This window comes from Pelodiscus sinensis, chromosome 8, assembly GCF_052426305.1.
Source record: "Pelodiscus sinensis isolate ZL-2025 chromosome 8, ASM5242630v1, whole genome shotgun sequence".
Taxonomy (NCBI): Eukaryota; Metazoa; Chordata; order Testudines; family Trionychidae; genus Pelodiscus; species Pelodiscus sinensis.
In genome coordinates this window covers 42,358,862-42,377,078 of record NC_143059.1, presented here as the reverse complement: position 1 = coordinate 42,377,078, position 18,217 = coordinate 42,358,862, and the positions used below count along the sequence as shown (strand labels likewise).

The following is an 18,217-nucleotide window of genomic DNA, read 5'->3' as shown; positions in this document are numbered from 1 at the left end:
TGGTGTAAAAAAGTAGTTCATTCAGTTTATTTAAGTGGCAGGATTGTTTATGCAAAACTTGGTATTTGTAGGTAATCACGAAGTATGACTTTATTTTGCACAAACAATCCACAAATAAACTCTTCAAAATATATAATAGATTGCTTTGTGCTCCCGAATTCTTCAGTTCATTTTTGCATTAATTCACCAAAAACAAAAGGAGGGGATTTCATTTTAGAACTAACCTACAGCTCCAAATGAAGAGTTTTTTCTGCTTATAAGATTTAGAGAGACTACTGTTAACTAACTAGTGGTAACTTGTGACCTCTGACCTTCATCTGAGAAGCATTTAGCTTCTTATTGAATAGGCAAAGTAACGTTGCTAGTGGCTATAGTCTTAAATTTAGGTGCCTTTATGGTGTTAAATTATAAAGATAGGCCAGAGCAGGTTAAAGATAATAAAAGGTCACTGACTCAAATAATTCTGTGCTGAAAATGCTGGTAAGATACAGACTTATGGAAACTTTTTAATTGGGCCTAATGTAGACTAAAACTTCTCATTTATAACTGAAGAATTAAACAGTATCACACAGACTTCTTGAAGAAATTCATAATTATGGAAAGATTGAAGCTTGGAAAATTGTAGAGTAGCTGCATTTGGGTATGAGAAATAATATATATGGGAATATGCACTTTTTTCAAGTAGGCTTCATCTGGATAAGATTTTAAGTATCTTCTCCATCAAAGGAGACTATCAAAGATAAGGTGTTTGACATATGGTCAAGTTTCTAAACACAAACTATACTAATAGTTTTGTTTGCAAGGACTATGAAGACATTGTCATAATCTTCTTATTTTTACTTCTGATGCATGAATATTGAGTGGCTGATTTTTATAGGGTCTTCTAAACTGGTTATTTTTATCTGATTTTGGGTTAGTGATTTACAGAAAGTTCAACCCAAAACCTCTTCACCCATACAAAGTCATAGTATCTTCAAAATTGGCTTCTGGTTTGTATCTTTGATATTTTTGGGAGTCTCACACAATGTTTCCTCTGTGGTGTGCAAACATCCAATACCTTTTTTAAATTGTTGGCTTAAGCACTAGCTAAAGATGACCCAGTTGAAACCTGACAGGACTGTTGCTATGTCTGTTACAAACGAGTGTGATTCCCAGCCACTAATGTTCATGCTCACACTAGCTATCATTAAGCTAAATCATTGGTCTCCAACCTTTTTATATCCAAGATCTTTCTGAATTTAACAGCAACACAAGATCTACCCTTCACTGAAGCCCTGCCTCACTTCAACCCCCGCATCCACTCACTTTCACTGAGCTGAGGCAGGGGGTTGAGGTGCAGGAGGAGGTATATCGTGCTGACTCTGAGGAGGTTCAAAGCTGGGGCAGATGCCTGGGGTACAGGAGGGAGTTCAGGGTGGCAGGAAGAGGTATGGGATGCTGGCTCTGAGGGAAGAGATCAAGGCAGGAGTAGGACTGTGAAGGGGTACCCGGTAGGTCAGGAGCGGGGGCTACAGGTGGGAGTTGGCTGACACCTCCAGCTCCTACAGGTGGGAGTTGGCTGATCCAAGGTGGCAGCTGGATCCCTGGGAGCAGGGCTGGCAGGCAGGAGCTGGTACACACTGGCAGCCAGCTTAAAAGCTGGCTTCCAGTGCATGCTAACTCCCGGGGAGCTAGCTGCCTCACTGCACGGTGGGCTCTGCAGCATAACGTTTATACTGCACAGCCTGCTGCATGTAACCACTGCAATTTTTAACATCCCTAATCCTGGCTTGCTGTGCAACAAACTTGCTATATAGACAAGCCATAGCAGGAGAAGACACTTGCAAGTCAAAGTAGCCAACTATTCTTATTTAGTTAATACATTACCACTAGTTTATCTTGTGTTTTTCTGTTCTGGCATGGGACTCAATTTCTCTAATAAAATTTATTAATTTCAAATAGTCTCCTAATCGTTGATTAAGTATCTTTTGTGTTTTTAGGCAAATGAATGGCCTTTAGAAAGCTTTTGTGAAGAAGTATGCAATGATCTTTTTAACCCATCCTGGGAGGTAAGAATTCTGCATGTTAAATAGTTGTCTTATATCAAATTTGTACAAATAAGTAATTGATGTAATTAGATATTGGGGTATGTATTTATATGTATTGCTTATGTCATGATTCTACATCATGGACTTCAATTGTAGAGAACTGCAATTGTGCTGAATTGCATTACTTACTCCACAAGGACTCAACACAGGTGCCTAGCAGTCTGATAGTGGATCCTGGAGTCCCATTGAAGTGAATAGAACTTGGCATAGGTGTAAATGTCTATTTAGCTTTCTTTGGCCTAAATATCTTTTTTTAGGTGGGGTTTTTTCCTTTAAATAACATCTGATTTTACTCATAATAATTAAAAGTAGATTCCACGGTAGCATTCTAGAGAGGCATTTGGAAGTATCCCAATTCATGAGAACAAGGTTTCAATTCTTTATTGTCCTCTAAACCAGTGTTTCTTAAACTTTTTAAGACCGGGGAACACCAAACAATTTTATTTAGGAGGAACACCAATGATTTTTTTGTTGAACGAAAAAAAAGGCCGCCTGCCCCTTTAAGGATGGCCATTTTGAACTCTTTTTCTCTGCCGCACAGCTCTGACTACCTCGTGGCACACCAGTGTGCCACGGAACACAGTTTAAGAAACCCTGCTCTAAACTGTTCAGTGACTGTTTCTAACATACAATTTAAAAAGCAAATTCTCATTGTGACCTGACTTGCAGATCAGTCCATACTATAAATGTGAAAGTGTAAATTTGTACACAGTTAACCAATGAATCTGGGATCATCTGTTAACCTGCACGGTTACATGCAACCCCTATGACCTCTTCCCCTCACTGCCGCCTCTGTATTTTCAGTGGTTACATTTATTCAGGTTGTGACGTAGTGGGGGTACTTGCTGGGCTGTGGTGACCCCTGCTGTCTGGGTGACCCAGCAGGGAAAACCTCGCTAGGCAGAGGTAATGCCAAACTTGTTGAACCAGTGGCTAGACACCCCCCCCATGGAGAGGAACAAAGGAAGGTGGAATGCTGCCCTGACTGGGGGGCAGGGCTGCAAGGGAATTTAGTTAGTTCCTCGCTGGAAGGCAGGGTATAAGGAGCTGGGGAGGGGGCTGGGACTCCCCTATCTCAAGGGGGGGCACTGAGGCCTCTTAGCCCCAGTTCCTGTAACCAGATTACATCTGTGCTGCGCTGTGCTGGAGGAGCAATAAACCACCCTCAATTCCACTGGCTGGTGCAGTCTGTTTGTGCCATTTCGGGGTGCAGGAGACGGGGAACCCCCAACGCGCCATCACACAGGTCAACATGTATCTTAACATCCTTAGTCCATATAAGATTTTACTCTTCCTCACTGCTCCCAGATACAAGGTTTTAGTTTCCTTCTTTTGACTGCTCCAAAAGCAAGTGCTTTTTGAAAGTGTATGAATTGCGAGTCTGTGAATTTCCATTCATGTTGTCATGCTAACAGTCTGTAGTGGTTCACTGGAATCATAGTGTATCGATCCACACTGACAACAAATTTTCAGCAATATTTAAAAGCTTTTGTTTAGTAGTGGGTAAAAACACAAACCCAGCCAAACACGAACAACTTTCACACCATTCAATACATTTTGCATTTTTAGTTTCCACACCACCATGATGTTTAAGGTTTAATAGAATGATCTCAACCTAGTTCAGGGAGCATATTTTATGAAATCTCTCATTCTAATGAGCTCTCGAAGAGTGCATCACCCTTTTGGGGGGTCAAAATCACTATACAGGGCATTCCCAGTATTAGTCACCCCGGTATACATCCATTTGGCACTAAAGTTGTTGATGCTTGTAGGAAATGATGCATTATAAGTCCTCCCATTCCCTGCTCTAAAGTCAAGCAAAAAAACCCCAGTTTGTGCAAATGGAAGTCAGCCATGGGAAAATTCCCTTCTGTAAGTTGTTTCCCTATAAGTCTAATTTTTTTGGAATGTATCTTGGACTTATAGCAAGGACAGCCTGTATCTTGTTTTAGTGAAAAAGTATTGATTAAAGTGGTAAAATGCACTTACTGTTTTCTGCAAGTCAAACAGCCTTGTTCTATAGAGTAATTTAAAAAAAAACAAAACACCCCTCAGTGTTAACTGTCCCTCTGTTCAAGATGACCATTGAGGTACACTGCATTAGAGGAAACAAGCCTATGTCTACTTTAGTGAGCATCTCAAAACAGGTTGTTCCACTTGGTAAATTGCAGTGTCACCTCTATGCACACATCCTCAAGGCATATTAAAGTCCGGTGAACTGTCTAATCACACCCCTCTACGTAGAATACTGTAAAATATACAAAGTGATTGGGCAACAAAATGGCACAGGATCTTTTGAAAAAGGGTTTTATTTTCAAATTATTCCCATCCAAACAGCCATTTTTCTTTCCAAAAGCCCCGTTTTGAGAGAAACCGTGGCTGCCATTATGCAAATGAAGCACAGGAAATTTAAATCCCGGCTTCAATTTCAAAGTGTCTAATTTACATCGCTTTTTCGAGAAAAGGGATGTAGTTTTTAGACAGCCTCAATCAAAGGGATCTAGTGCAGGGTGGGGAACCTAAAGGCCCAGGGGCCAGATGCAGCCCCCAGCTTACCTGGATTCAGCCCTCAAGGCTTGCGCTTCCCTCCCAGCCTATTTCTGTGCTCTCCCTCATTCTTAGAGCCCACATCCCAAGTTTGCTGCCGGGCAGCTTCCTCCCACACACACTGAATCCCATATTTTTGGCCCCACCCCAGAGCCTGGGTGGGCCACAAAATCTAGTCTGGGCCCCCCTACCCTTAGGTTCTGGTGTGCAAGGGGAATTTGAGGAGTGTCCTTCTCCAGTCAGAGGCCACATCAGTAAGGTGATGGTGATTTTGGGGTTTTTTGTGTGGCCATCAACTGATTTCTTCCCTCCCCCCCCCCCCCCCCTTTTGTGGATCAGTGGCCCTCAACCCAAAAAATGTTCCCCACTCCTGGTCTAGTGGATGAAAAGGCAATGATAATTAAGAGCTCGAAATCCTATACAATGGTACTTTAGAATAAACAGAATTATGTATAAGTAATGCACATTTGCATGCTTTTGAAATGAGTCCTGCTATCTTAATCCTATTAAAAATAGCGCAGTCCCTTGATTTTTTTTGTGTGGATACTCTAAAGCAGGAGTGGGGAACCTAAGGCCCAGGGGCCGGATGCAGCCCCTGGCTCAGGCTCCCACAGCATTGAGAAGTGCACACTGGTACACTGCCCTGCTATCCCTCTGCAGTGCCAGAGCACACATCTACTAGCCTGGCTACACTCCCCCCTCTCCCCCCCCCCCCCCCCCCCCGTGGTGTGGAGCCACATCAGGGAAGTGATTGGTTTTTTTTTTTTTAGTTGTGCAGCCCCCAACTGACTTTTCTGTGGGCCACCCCACTATAAAACTTTATCCAGCATATCTCTGAAAGAACAGTCTTAGAATTATCCGACATTCATAACACAGAAAAATAAAGCCTAGTAAAATGACATCCTTCTCCATAATAAGACATTATGGAAACACTGAGAACTTCTGGGGAGGGTCAGGGAAATTTCATTGAAGATTTTCATCACCTTTGTCCATAAACTTCCTAAGTATGTGCAAGTGTTATAAAATGTCACCAAATCTGTAGCATTCAGAACTTACTAGTAAGAAGAACCATTTGTATTTAATGTTTTAAAAACAGACTTGTTCTCTCTCTCTCTCTCTCTCTCTTTCCCCCCCCCCCCCCCCCCCCCCCCTCGCTTATATCTTTTAGGTTCGGCATGGTGCAGGCACTGCGCTGAGGGAAATACTTAAAGCACATGGAAAAAGTGGCGGCAAAATGGGAGACAGTACTGTAGAAGAGGTAAAATTAGAAGATGTCTGGTGATAACCAGCTTATTGAAATGGAGTCTATACAATATTTAAATATGGTTTGTTCTGCAGGTTGCAAAAGTCGTCTCCCCAAATACTAAAATTGGGATACACACATGATCGAGGCAATTTAGGAGTGTTGGCCTGGCTGCATAGCTGAAAAAGTAAATGTGACTTAGGCCAGGTCTACACTGGCAGAGAAAATAGATGTAAGATGAGCAATCCCAGCTATGAGAATTGCGTAGGTGGAGTGTCTGTACCTTCCTGAATCCTAGGGTGGCCCCACAGCAGGAGAAATGCTCCTGTCAACTTCCCTTGCTCCTCACAAATGCAAAGAGTACCATGTTTGACAGGAGCACCATCAGTGTTCGAGTTAGTGGGTCTTTATGAGATCCACTAAATCAAACACTGAATGATCCATCACCACAGCATTAATCTCTGCGGCAGTGAAGACAACCCTTATTGCTCAATCCTAAATAGAGATGGAGGAAACCTTAACTAGAGCAGGGTGTAGAACGAAAGCAGCCAATATCTGCTATAGCATAAAATAATAGTTGATGGTTTATTTTAGACTCCTGTCTATAAATGTGTTGAAACCACTACTACAAGGTTCAATAACTGGTTTGTATAGTAGGGAACAGGCATGACTTAAAGTGTTTGCATGCATTTAGAATTCTCTCTCTAATTATAATAAAAACTAGCCAATTAGCCCGTCATAAGGTCTTCTCTCCTGAGTGCGCGTGCTCTCTCTCTCTCTCTCTCTCTCTCTCTCTCTCTTCCTACTGCCTCCCCTTCCCCCTCTCTCAGCTCTCCTCCCCCTCCTGCCTCTCACTCTCCCTTTTCTCTTCTCCTTCGTCTCTCCCCGCCCCCCCTTCTCCTTCCCCCCCTGCCATGGCGCTTGGATGAGTGCTGACTGCTCAGCCGGGCTGCTGTGAGGGAGGGGGGCGGGATGGTGATGTACACAGATGGGGCCGGGGCCGTGTACATCACTGCCCTTCCTTTTCCTCCCACCCCGGGGGAGCCCAAACAGCCCCTTGCGCTGCTGGCTCCCCAGGCGGCCTGGCTGAGGGGCACAGCACTCGGCTGAGGGGCGCAGCGGGAGGGGAAGGGGGGCGGTGACACACAGCCAGGGGGCAGGGCCATGTACATGTCACCACCCCACCCTCTTACCCTCCCTCCGTGGCGGCTGCCGCGGGGGAGGTGGACTGTGACAGTGATGTACGTGGCCAGGGGGCGGGGCTGTCTACGTCAACCCCCCCCCCTCCCCCCCCCCCCCCGGGGCGGCCTGGCTGAGGGGCGCACCACTCAGCGCCACGGCGGGAGGAGGAAGAGGGGGCGGTGATGTACACGGCCCCACCCCCTGGCTGTGTACATCACTGCCCTGCCTGCCTTCCTGTCCCACTGGGCCCACCTGAGCAGTGCTCAGCTGGGCCCTGGTGGGGGAACAAGAGGCAGCAAGCGGCCCATGGCTGCATGCTTCCCTTCCCCGCTCCCTACTCTGCTTCCCACCCCTGTTCGGGGGGGGGATTGTGGGGCTGGCTGGCAGGGACACTTCTTCCCTCCCCCCCCCCCCCGCACTGCTTCCCTCCCTCCTTCCTCCAGGCCCCCCCCATCCTCCCCTACAGCCCCCGATTCTCCCTCAGCTCTGCTTGCCAGCCCCGCCCCCTTCCCCTCCCTGCTTGGTGCCCTGCCCCCCTTGCCCGCCCTCCCTCCCCATCCGAGGAAGGGGAGAGGGAAGCGGGGGGGGGGAGGGTGTCCGGGGGGCCCTGTGGCCTGAATCGCCACGGAGCGAGGGGAAGGAGGCCGGGGCGCTGATGTATGTGGCCAGGGGGCATGGCCATGTATGTCAGCATTACAGACACTGGGCTACTATATATATGATATATAAAAAAACCTTTTCCTGTGGGACAACAGAGTGACATCAGCATGTCATTCTGTGTCCTGTTGCCACTCCCCTTTCAGTCACCTGGTGTCTGTCCTTCCTCCCTCCCTTGGACTCCTGGGGCATGGGGCAGTAGCCTCCCCAGGGTTCAGAACAGGGTGGGGTGGGAGGAGTGAGCAGGGGGCATAGCCCTCTAGTGACTTATTTTATACCCATCTCCAATGTATATTAATTGTATTGGACCTAGTGACTAGATGTGCATAAAATATCAATTGTCCCAGCTCTTTTTTGTCACACATTGACCAAGGTGTACATTATAGGCAATGTAGGGAATTCTGAAGATTGTTAATATTTGCAGCATGCTTGTATTAAATTGGTTTTATTTTTTCAGTTTAAAAATAAGTGAATCTTGACTGATATTTCCAGTTGCTCTAAAAGCGAGGCAAACATCTCCATCAAAATAAGAGGTGAACTTCTTGAAAAAGTTCCTAAATGCTGCTTTGGCTCACCCCTACTCCTGAAAAGTCACTATTGATGTGGTCACTTGACCCTTCATATACAGTTCACTCAATAAAAGACTGTTTAAGTGTAATATGGGTAGAGCAAAGAGCTAGTCCCTTTCAACTCAGGGCTAAAGTCCGAGACTGTGCTCCATTCCCAGTTGTAGTTTCTGAACCACAGTAATTTAATGATCCTGTGGCTTGCCTTTGAGGCCCATGTGGAGACCCTTTCCTCAGCACATGGTGGCGCACATGCATCCTTGCGTAAGTTATTCCACTGGTCTTGCTGCACAACTCCTGTGTAAGGCTTAAGACGTGCTTGTGAACGTGTGTGTGTGTGTGTGTGTGTGTGTTTTCTCCGTGCAGTGAATTCATTTCACAGCAGGAGAGTTAAATGATTTTTTTTTTCAGTTAGTTTGTAATGCAGATACAAAGTTAGCCAAAATTTAACTGATGCAATGCAATATTTTCAGTATGAATTTAAGTAAAGCAGAGGAATCTTTCTATGAATTAATTTAGGAAATGGTATGTAACTTCCTTCCTTTCATTTTAAATAGATGTCTCAGCAACATCAGGAATGGCTCGAAGACTTAGTGATTAGACTCCTTTGTGTGTTTGCATTAGACAGATTTGGAGACTTCATTTCAGATGAGGTAAGTGTCAGTTCTTAAACTTGCTAATCTATTTCCATGTCAGACATAATGTAGAAATGTTTTGATTTATGTGCATCATTGACTATATTCTAGGTTGTAGCACCAGTACGTGAGACTTGTGCTCAGACTTTGGGAGTAGTATTGAAACATATGAATGAGACTGGAGTTCATAAAACTGTGGATATTCTCCTGAAATTGCTTACCCAAGATCAATGGGAAGTGAGACATGGTGGTCTGCTGGGAATCAAGTATGCTTTGGCAGTTCGTCAGGTAAATCACCTTTATCATCTTTTTTCCTATTCAAAGTTACTAACACTAAAAAATTTTGCTTTCAAAGAGAGACTTGTAAAAATTCAGAAACAGGAGTGAAGAGATTAGAACAGGGATCAGCAATCTTTCCCAAGTAGTGTGCCAAGATTTAGCTGTCCTGCCCCAGGCCGTGCCACTCTCTTGGCGGTGGCGGGGGAGTAAGGGCTCTCCATACCACGCACCCCGTGGACCACCTGGATCAATGCAAACCTTTCTGCAGACTACTACTTGTTAATGGAAACTCGCCATTACAGGCAGTCCCCGACTTACGTGGATCCGACTTACGTCGGATCCCTAGATACGAACGGGGTGAGGCAACTCCCGCACATGCGCAGCAGCATTCCCGGGGCTCGCTCACCTGGGTCCTAGGATCCTCCCCCTCCTCGGGCCGGCTCCGACTGGGGTCCCGCAGAGCTGCCGGGCAGAGGAAAAGTGCCTCCCCACGCCCGCTGCCCCCCCCACCCCCTCTGCCAGCAACAGGCTGCCCCCTCCCCTGATCAACAGGCTGCCGAACAGACAAAAGCAGCCTCTCTGCCCCTCCTCCCCTCTATACATGCCGGGCTCCCGGAGCGCAGCAGCGTCCCCGGGGCTCGCTCACCTGGGTCCTAGAATCCACCTTCTCCTCCTCTTCGGCCGGCTCCAACTGGCCTCTGCCTGCAGCAGCTGGCCACAGGGACAGGGATCCCGCAGAGCTGCCGGGCAGAGGAAAAGTGCCTCCCCACGCCCGCCGGGCCCCCCCCCCCCCCCCCCGCGGCCTCGCATCCTGCACGTCTCCTCCCTCCCCCCCGCCAGCAACAGGCTGCCCCCTCCCCTGAGCAACAGGCTGCCGAACAGCAGACAAAAGCAGCCCCTCCGCCCCTCCTCCCCCTATACATGCTGGGCTCCCTGGGCAAACAAAGACTCCACCAAAACAAACAAAGTGCTGGCCTCATTGTGTTAGCAAAAAAAGGACCCTCCTCCTAGAACCCTGGGTGGTGTGTGAAAATAAAGCTATTAGCTCAAAGCATGGTGCAGAGCTGTTTGGTTTTTGATGAGTTACTCCTTTAGTCCTGAGTTTGTCACAGGGACAGAAATAGATGTGAAATCTTCTGAACAGGGGAACAGACAGCAAAACAAACATTAGAGGGGAGTTAACCTTTCCCTATGCTATCCAAAACTAAAAAAAATGTTTGGCTAGAGTTTCCCCTACAATATGTACCAGTTCCGACTTACATACAAATTCAACTTAAGAACAAACCTACAGTCCCTATCTTGTACGTAACCCGGGGACTGCCTGTAATCACATAATTATGCCTGAGCCATTTTGCTAGTGCTGCAGCTGGGGAGATGGTTTAATTTTAATTATTAAACCGACTAAAGTGTTTTAATTTTCACGTTAGTTGATAAAACTTCATGTTAAATAAAGTAAAATGTTATGTCCAACACAAAAGGTTTCAATGTTTTCTTTATGGCAAGGGAGGGGAATCCTTTTTTTTTTTTTTTTTTTTTTTTTGTCAGGTTGCTGATCCACAGAAAACAGTTGAGGACTACATTAGTGAAGCAAAAAAACTCCTCCCCAAACCCCCTACCCTTCACTGAGAGACCTTACTCTTCTGGCACTCCAGCCCCTCTGAGATGAGAGGAATGGACAGGGCCAACTGAGGTTCATGTCTTCTGATAGGCCAGATTTACTTTTCTAGGGGTCCCAGAGTTAGTGGATTTTGTGGACCCCCTTAGGCTTTGGGGTACGAACAAAAATGAAGGGTTCAATATTCAGGATCAGCCTTCCAGTAGATGCAGGATCTGGGTGGGAGGTGGAGGGCAAGACAGAGTGAAGAGAGCAGGGTCTGGAAGGGAGTTTGGCAGCAGGAAAGTGTGGGGTGGAGGTATGAGAGGGAGTTTGGGGGAGTGCAACCAAATAGCCAGCCTCCCTCCCCATCTAGCTAAAGAGTGGAGGTAAGGAAAAGTGTAGCTTCTGCAAAGTAAAATTGTATTCCCCCCTCACATCTTCCCTCTACTCCAGCCTTGCTCCTTTTAGCCCTATGATCCCCATTTCCCCAACCTGAATCACCACATGCTCCTCAACACAACCCCTGTCCTCCATCCTGCCCTTTGCAGCCTGATCCTCTGCCCCTCAGTGCAATTCCTGTCCCCTCCCATCCTGCTTCTGCATCCTCCTACATGTGCACACACATCCCATCCCTGTGCCCCAGCGCACTCACCAGCAGGGCAGCAGCACTGGGACTCTCAGCCGGGAGCAACACTGGAGCAAGGAGAGTTGGGCAGGGGGGAGAGCAGAGTTTCTTCCCTGTTCAACTCAGTCCTTTGCCTGCAGGCTGCAGCTCTGGGGAGCAGTATGGCATGCCACATGTGCCACTGCCCAACCCTGGCCCTGCAGAGCAGGCCCAGGGCCCAGCCCCACCCCCTCCCAAAGTAGGAGGCAGCCCCAGGAATGTACTGTCTGTCCCCTTCTGCAACAGGAAGCTAGAGCTGGTATTCCAGCCTGCAGCTGCATGGATGAGGCTGGATCCCCACAGCATTGGCTCCCTGCTGGGTGGGGCAGAGGGGTGCAGGACTGAGCCCCCGCCTCATGTGCCAGTAAAAAGAGGCATGCGTGCCAAGGGGTTGCTGACCCCTGGATTAGAAGTTGGTATAAAAGTTTGATGCCATCATTTGTTTTCATGAACACATGTTTAAAATGTCTGGCATATTAAATGAATCCACAGATATGCTATCCCATGGTGAACCTTTTTCCCCTGCGGTAAAACACTACGGCTTGGTACAACTCAAATGTGCTGGTTTGAGATTCTACTACTAGAATCTCTAAAGTGTAATGCATGTTCTGACTAAGGCATATTTTTAGGATAGCATGAGGAATGGCACGCTTTGCTATGACCAACACCAAATTTGCTTAAAATTTATAAGGTAGATTAGCTTTCCTTCCTGAATGGTAACTTTTTAACTATTTAGAATGGTCAAATAAATAGGAAATAACCAAACTGTAGGAGTCTTCTTTTTGTTTAAGAGCTCAGAGTTCGTTTAAAGATACTCAGTTTATTAAATAAATGCTTCCTTATTCAATCTGTGAATTAAACTTGCTTTTTTGTTTTTAGGATATGATTGATAGTTTATTGCCTAAAGTCTTGCCTGCAATAATTGAAGGGCTCCAAGACCTAGATGACGATGTCCGAGCTGTTGCTGCAGCATCTTTAGTACCAGTAGTGGAAAGTCTTGTTCATCTTCAATCACAAAAGGTGAATGGCTTACTAAATTCACTGTTCATTCATTGTTACAAGAAAACCGTGTTTATAGTGTAATACGCACATTTTAAATTCCTTGTTTTCTTAGAAATAAGTCAGTCTGCTATATATATCTCTTCATGAGATAATTCTTCCTTTTGTGCTTATTCCTCTAGGTGCCCTTTATTCTTAATACATTGTGGGATGCTCTTCTGGAGCTTGATGATCTGACAGCTTCTACAAACAGCATCATGATCCTTCTTTCCTCCCTTCTAACTTATCCGCAGGTTCAAAAATGCAGGTACCTCTTTTCAGCTACTGCATTTGTCAAAGCATTTGTTTTAAAATAGAAATAATCCTAATTTTTAGCAAGTTACATTGCATACTGAGGACATAATAATGTTGGGAAGGTATCTTTCTACAATAGACACTGGTATAAATTTGAGGACAGATTATTTCAAGAAGATCAAAGGCTGATAAACAGTGCAGTTTGTTTTTTAGAACGCACTGGTAATCTAATTCCGAAATTTTAACCCACATTGAAAAATGAAAGGTTAAAAAGCAATAGCCACTGTTTATACATGACCCTTAAGTGTTTCTATTGTGCTGTTATCCCTCACTGAATTACCCAGTCCTGCAGACTGCATATACACTAATCCATAATGGGAGCGTTACACACATGCAACACACACTCAGGGCTTCAGGGTCCAACCCTAGCAAAACACAAATGAATAAACCCATCTTATTCACTGGATGCAAGAAAGTAGGTAAATAGAACAATTTGAACAAATTCATGTTGGCTGCTTCTCGGTATACAGAAGAGATACTTTTTAAAGTATTTTTTCCCTCAAAAATGGATTTTACTGAAATTTGCACATAAAGCTTAGGCAGACATTTAATAAACTTAATATCATCCTCTTTGATTTTTTTTCTTTTATTTACCTTCTCTAATTTTGCCTGCCCGATTTAAATTAAATAAAAACAGAGCCATCAGGGAGATTTGTCATTGTAAAGAAGCAAAATCAAATATAAAGTATTACAAGTAGGAATTATAAAATATAGTGAGTGTTCTCATGTTACAAACCTTTCCATCTTTACTACTTCTAATATTATAATCCCAATATTTCAGTATTGCCAGTCTCTCCTGCCTTTTAACACTGCATTTTTAAACCTCAAAAGCTAAGTATGGAACACTTCCAACCCACTTAATTAGCCTCATTATCACCAGTCCTACAGTTGACAGGTACCTTGTTTTCTTTTTTGTTATAAATAATGTGTTTTCTATTTCCACTTCAGTTCCACATCTAATGACGCCTTATCCACGAAATCTCACGATACTATATATTTTTGTCTGTCTAAGATGCCACTGGACTTGTTTTTTAAAGTTAGACTAACACTGCTACCCCTCTGAGAATATTTCAGCATATTCTCACAATGTTTGTGCCAGTTGTGGCAAACCTCTGGCCATGCCCTGTGGATCTCGCACTACTGGCAGATAGTATTAACCTCAGAGGCTCGCTGTGGCCCTCCACATAGATGCTTTCTCTTTATAAGAGGAAGGGACCGCAGCTTACTAAGCCATGCTCATCACAGGCTAGTTCATGATTTCAGATTGAAAACCCCTCTACTGCCCTGGTCTCTCCTTTTTCAGGGCAGTCTCTGTGTTGGTATGGGGGAGATTTAGAGGAAATCTGGACCTGCCCGCTGCTCTTGGTTCCGGCCCAGGGACCCTAAAGCAGCAGCAACAGAGAGAGTGGTTTTGCTTCCAATCTGGGAGCTTTTTCCCTGGGCCACTTCCCCAAACAATCCCTCCAAGTGCTTTCCCTCTGGTACTTGCTACACAGTCCTCAGCTCACAGACCTACAACTCTACTGTACTGCACTTCCTCCTTCTGGTCTGTCACTCTCTTGGTCTCTTCCCCCCACCCCCTCTTCTCCATTACCTTGGGGGCAGGTGAGGGGGTGGATCTTTTAAAGCAGCCTCAGAGGCTTGAATTGGCTACAGGTGTTTAAGAAGCTTTCTCCTTCAGGCAAGTCATTAACTAGCTCCAGATGTCTGCCTGCCTTCATTTCATGGCAGAAGTCTCTGGTCTACACTGCAAAGTTTTTGCACAAAAACCCGTGGAGTATCTACACCTCAAATGCACTTTTGTGCAAGTAAATCAACAGTAAAACAGCAGAAGGGGGAGGGCTTTTTCCAGGGTTGGTAAACTTCCTTTTATGAGGCATAACTCCCTTTTTGCATTACAGCTATTGTGCAAAAAGGCAAGTGTGGACACTATGGGGGAAAAAGCTCAGGTGCTCTGATTGTCATTCACAGAATGGCCATCAGAGCTTTCTTGCACAAGAACATCCATGCAGTGTGGATGCTCTCTTGCGCAAAGCACATCACTTTTGTGATGTGCTTTGTGGTGTGGACATGCTCTTGCTCAAGAAGTTTTTGTGCAAAAAGTCTTGCGCAAGAAGCCTTTTGCGCAAGTAGCATGTAATGTAGACATAGCCTGGGAGTTTATTCAGGGAAGAGAAAGCTATTTACCCAACGTCCTGTATACCTCCCCTCCATTAGAGTGTAGCAGCCTGCTGGTTTGGGACTGTCACACAATATTAAAGTCTCAGGAAAATTAGAGTTAAGGCAGAAACTTTGTAATTCAGCCAGTTGCTAGGAACATGTTATATCTCCAATGAGTTGATGTGTAAAATTTGTTTTAATTCTCAGACACAGGGCATTAGTAATTAAGAATGAAACTTTTCTGCAACTGCACAACAGTGAATACATTTGGATCTTTAAAATGTGCACATTTTAATGGGGTGGGGGGGCGGCTGGTTGGGATGGGGAAAAGGAACATACTTGAAGTGTTGAAGAAGCCATAGCATAGTTATAGCAGGACCTCACTAATTTGGATGAACTTCTGAATTTTGCCACTCACAAGTAAACATGATTTAAAAAAAATACAACTCAGGGTATTTTGACCACTGTATCTGAGTTATAAATTAATTCTGCACTTTAAGTTGTCTGGGGAATTTACAGCGGTACTTTGCTATTTTTTCCTCAAAAGTCCCTTTAACTAAATATTGTAACTGTGGGCTGGTCTACACTATGAGGGAGATTGTTATAAGGCCTTGTCTAGATCTAGTAAGAGACCAGGGAGGTCTAGTAAGGACCCTCTAAATCAACTGCTGATGGTGCCCATGTCGACTCCGGTACTCTACGGGGCCATGAGGAATAATGAGAGGCAATGGGAGTGTTTCTGCTATCAGCCTCCCACAATGGGAACTCCATGGAAATTTTACTTTAGATATGTCGACTCCAGCTACCCTATTCTTGTAGCTGGAATTGCATATCTTAATTTGACTTTCTCATTAAGTGTAGACCTGGCCTAAGTTAAGCAAATTCAGCTACATGAATAATGTAGCTGAAGTTAACTTACTTAGATCTACTTACTGTTGTGTCTTCACTATGGAATTTTGACAGGAGATGCTCTCCCGTTGACTTCACTTGCATTTCTCATTCCGGTGGAGTCCGATTGAGTACCTGAGTTGACATCCAAGTGATCAGCAGTCAGCATGTTGGGTCTTTGCTCCACCTGCTAAATTGATCACTGTCCTGTTGATCTTATTGGTAGTGGAGTTACACACTGAGTAAAAGAAGGATTAACTCACTTTTAAAAAAAATTTCTCTTATTTCCTCTTCCCCTCACAATATACCAGTATCCAGCAATCACTCACTGTTTTGGTCCCACGTGTATGGCCATTCTTGCATCATACTATATCATCTGTTCGAAAAGCAGCGCTGGAAACTTTATTTACGCTGTTATCTACCCAAGACCAGGTGAGAACTAATGATTATGGTGTAAATGGTAAGTAGTACAATACAGAAGTGGTTTGTGGACAACTTTTAGAAGTTATGTGGAAAATCATTTGTGGCCTACTTCTGCTCAGGGTAGAAGTAGGTGCCACTTCAGTAGCAAGCACCTAAACTTGTGTGTGTTATAAACTATGTTGTATCTTGCAATTTTTTTTCTCACCTCTTCAGAGTTCTTCAGCCTGGCTAACTCCAATTCTGCAAGATATGTTGAGGCACATTTTTCAGTTTTGTATTTTAGAAAGCAGCCAAGATATTCTGGATCTTATTCACAAGGTATTCATGTAGCTTATGACTACGCTTTCTCTTGTTTGTTAGTCTGATTTTTATATACCACACTTTATCAGACACATGACCTTCAGTCCACATAAGTACATGGTGTTATACTGATATACATTGATTTCACAATGATCCTAGTGAAACTGTTCCTAGATCTTGGGCATCATTTTAATCAAATGTTTGCATAGATACCCTGATACACATTTGAGTATACTAGAAATATGTATTTTTTCCTTTCTCAAGGTGTGGCTGGAACTGTTAAACAAAGCATCAGTACAATACGTGGTGGCAGCAGCTTGTCCATGGATGGGAGCCTGGCTCTGCTTAATGATGCAGCCTTCCCACTTGCCTATTGATTTAAATATGTTGCTAGAAGTAAAAGCCAGATCAAAGGTAAAAAAAAAGATTTTAAAACCTTTGTGGGAAATCCAGGAAATCAGTGATCACTGTGGTGCTGTAGCAAAACTGTGACTGGTCTATGAAGAAAGGAAGAAGAGTGCTATTGCCTCCACAAGACTGTCCTATAGGTGGATCTATGAACCCTTACAGCAGCCTATGGAGTAGTCCCACTATTTGGGTATGTGGTCATTCAAGGAAAATATCCCTACAGGGGCTTCACATACAGCAGCGCAGTCCTTCGTCTCCCTGATGTGAGCCTAAATAGCACAACTTGGCCCTGTATAAGAACTTTAAAAATAATTTATTTTTGTAAACTTTGACTCTAATGCTATGGATATAGCATGATTTTTTTTTCATTTTCTTTATATAAATATTTTGTCAAGTTCCAGTATAAATGTATGTAATACACTTATTGTGCAATTCATAGAAGCTGTTTAACTACAGAGTAATTTTAAAGGTTAAATGCCACAGAGCCTGTCTGACAGGTAGTCCAATTCTCGTATGATAAATGCTTCTTAGAGCTAGTCTATACCTGAAACTAAGGTTGACTTAATCATATCACTCAGAGCTGTGAAAAATATTGTGGCCAGGACACTGTAGTTAGGTCAACCTCTAGTGTAGTTGTGGTTAGGTTGATGGAAAGAGTCTTCCATTGACCTAGCTACTACATCTCAAAGAGCTGATGTTACATCCGCTTACAACTGTTGTATTCAGCATCAACAGAAATACCCCTTCCGGTGATTGTAGACAACATCAACAGAAATACTCCTTCTGGTGATGGTAGCCTGTGTATCTATGCAACTGTGCTACAGTGCTGTAGCTGTGCTGCTGCAGTGTAACCTTAGCCTTACCCTTAATATCTGTGGATGGATCAGACTGTACAGTGTGCTCCTTGTAAACCCTCTATTACTAGTTTTATAAGCTTCTGGATACTTTATGTCAATGTGTTTTTTCATACCTGATCTGTAGTACCTACATGTACCATTTCTCCAACTTCTGTTTTGCAGAACTGAGGCAGCTTTCTCGGGATTACTTTACTCATGAAAAACTGTTACATGTATTTTCTCTTATCCACTTGTTCAGGCCTCAGATTCAAATTGGAGTTCTAGTATCATACTGGCTGAGAGAAGCTGGTTAATATTCAAACCAGTCCACACACTTAGCTGTGCAGGGCCTCATAGTCCTAACCAGAATTTAAGCACTTTCAGAAGTCTCT

At 44.3% G+C, this 18,217-nt stretch overlaps 1 protein-coding gene across 1 annotated transcript in view; it reads left to right on the top strand.

Moving 5' to 3' along the window:
* The window catches only part of BTAF1 (B-TFIID TATA-box binding protein associated factor 1), a 112,133-nt gene that overhangs the window by 25,604 nt on the left and 68,312 nt on the right, over positions 1 to 18,217 (top strand). Inside the window, exons 8-16 of the mRNA XM_014581830.4 lie at positions 1,980 to 2,048; positions 5,803 to 5,892; positions 8,840 to 8,935; positions 9,029 to 9,205; positions 12,337 to 12,477; positions 12,639 to 12,763; positions 16,170 to 16,290; positions 16,495 to 16,599; positions 16,846 to 16,995. Coding sequence (XP_014437316.1) covers positions 1,980 to 2,048; positions 5,803 to 5,892; positions 8,840 to 8,935; positions 9,029 to 9,205; positions 12,337 to 12,477; positions 12,639 to 12,763; positions 16,170 to 16,290; positions 16,495 to 16,599; positions 16,846 to 16,995 — 1,074 coding nt within the window. The remainder of the gene's footprint in view (positions 1 to 1,979; positions 2,049 to 5,802; positions 5,893 to 8,839; positions 8,936 to 9,028; positions 9,206 to 12,336; positions 12,478 to 12,638; positions 12,764 to 16,169; positions 16,291 to 16,494; positions 16,600 to 16,845; positions 16,996 to 18,217) is intronic.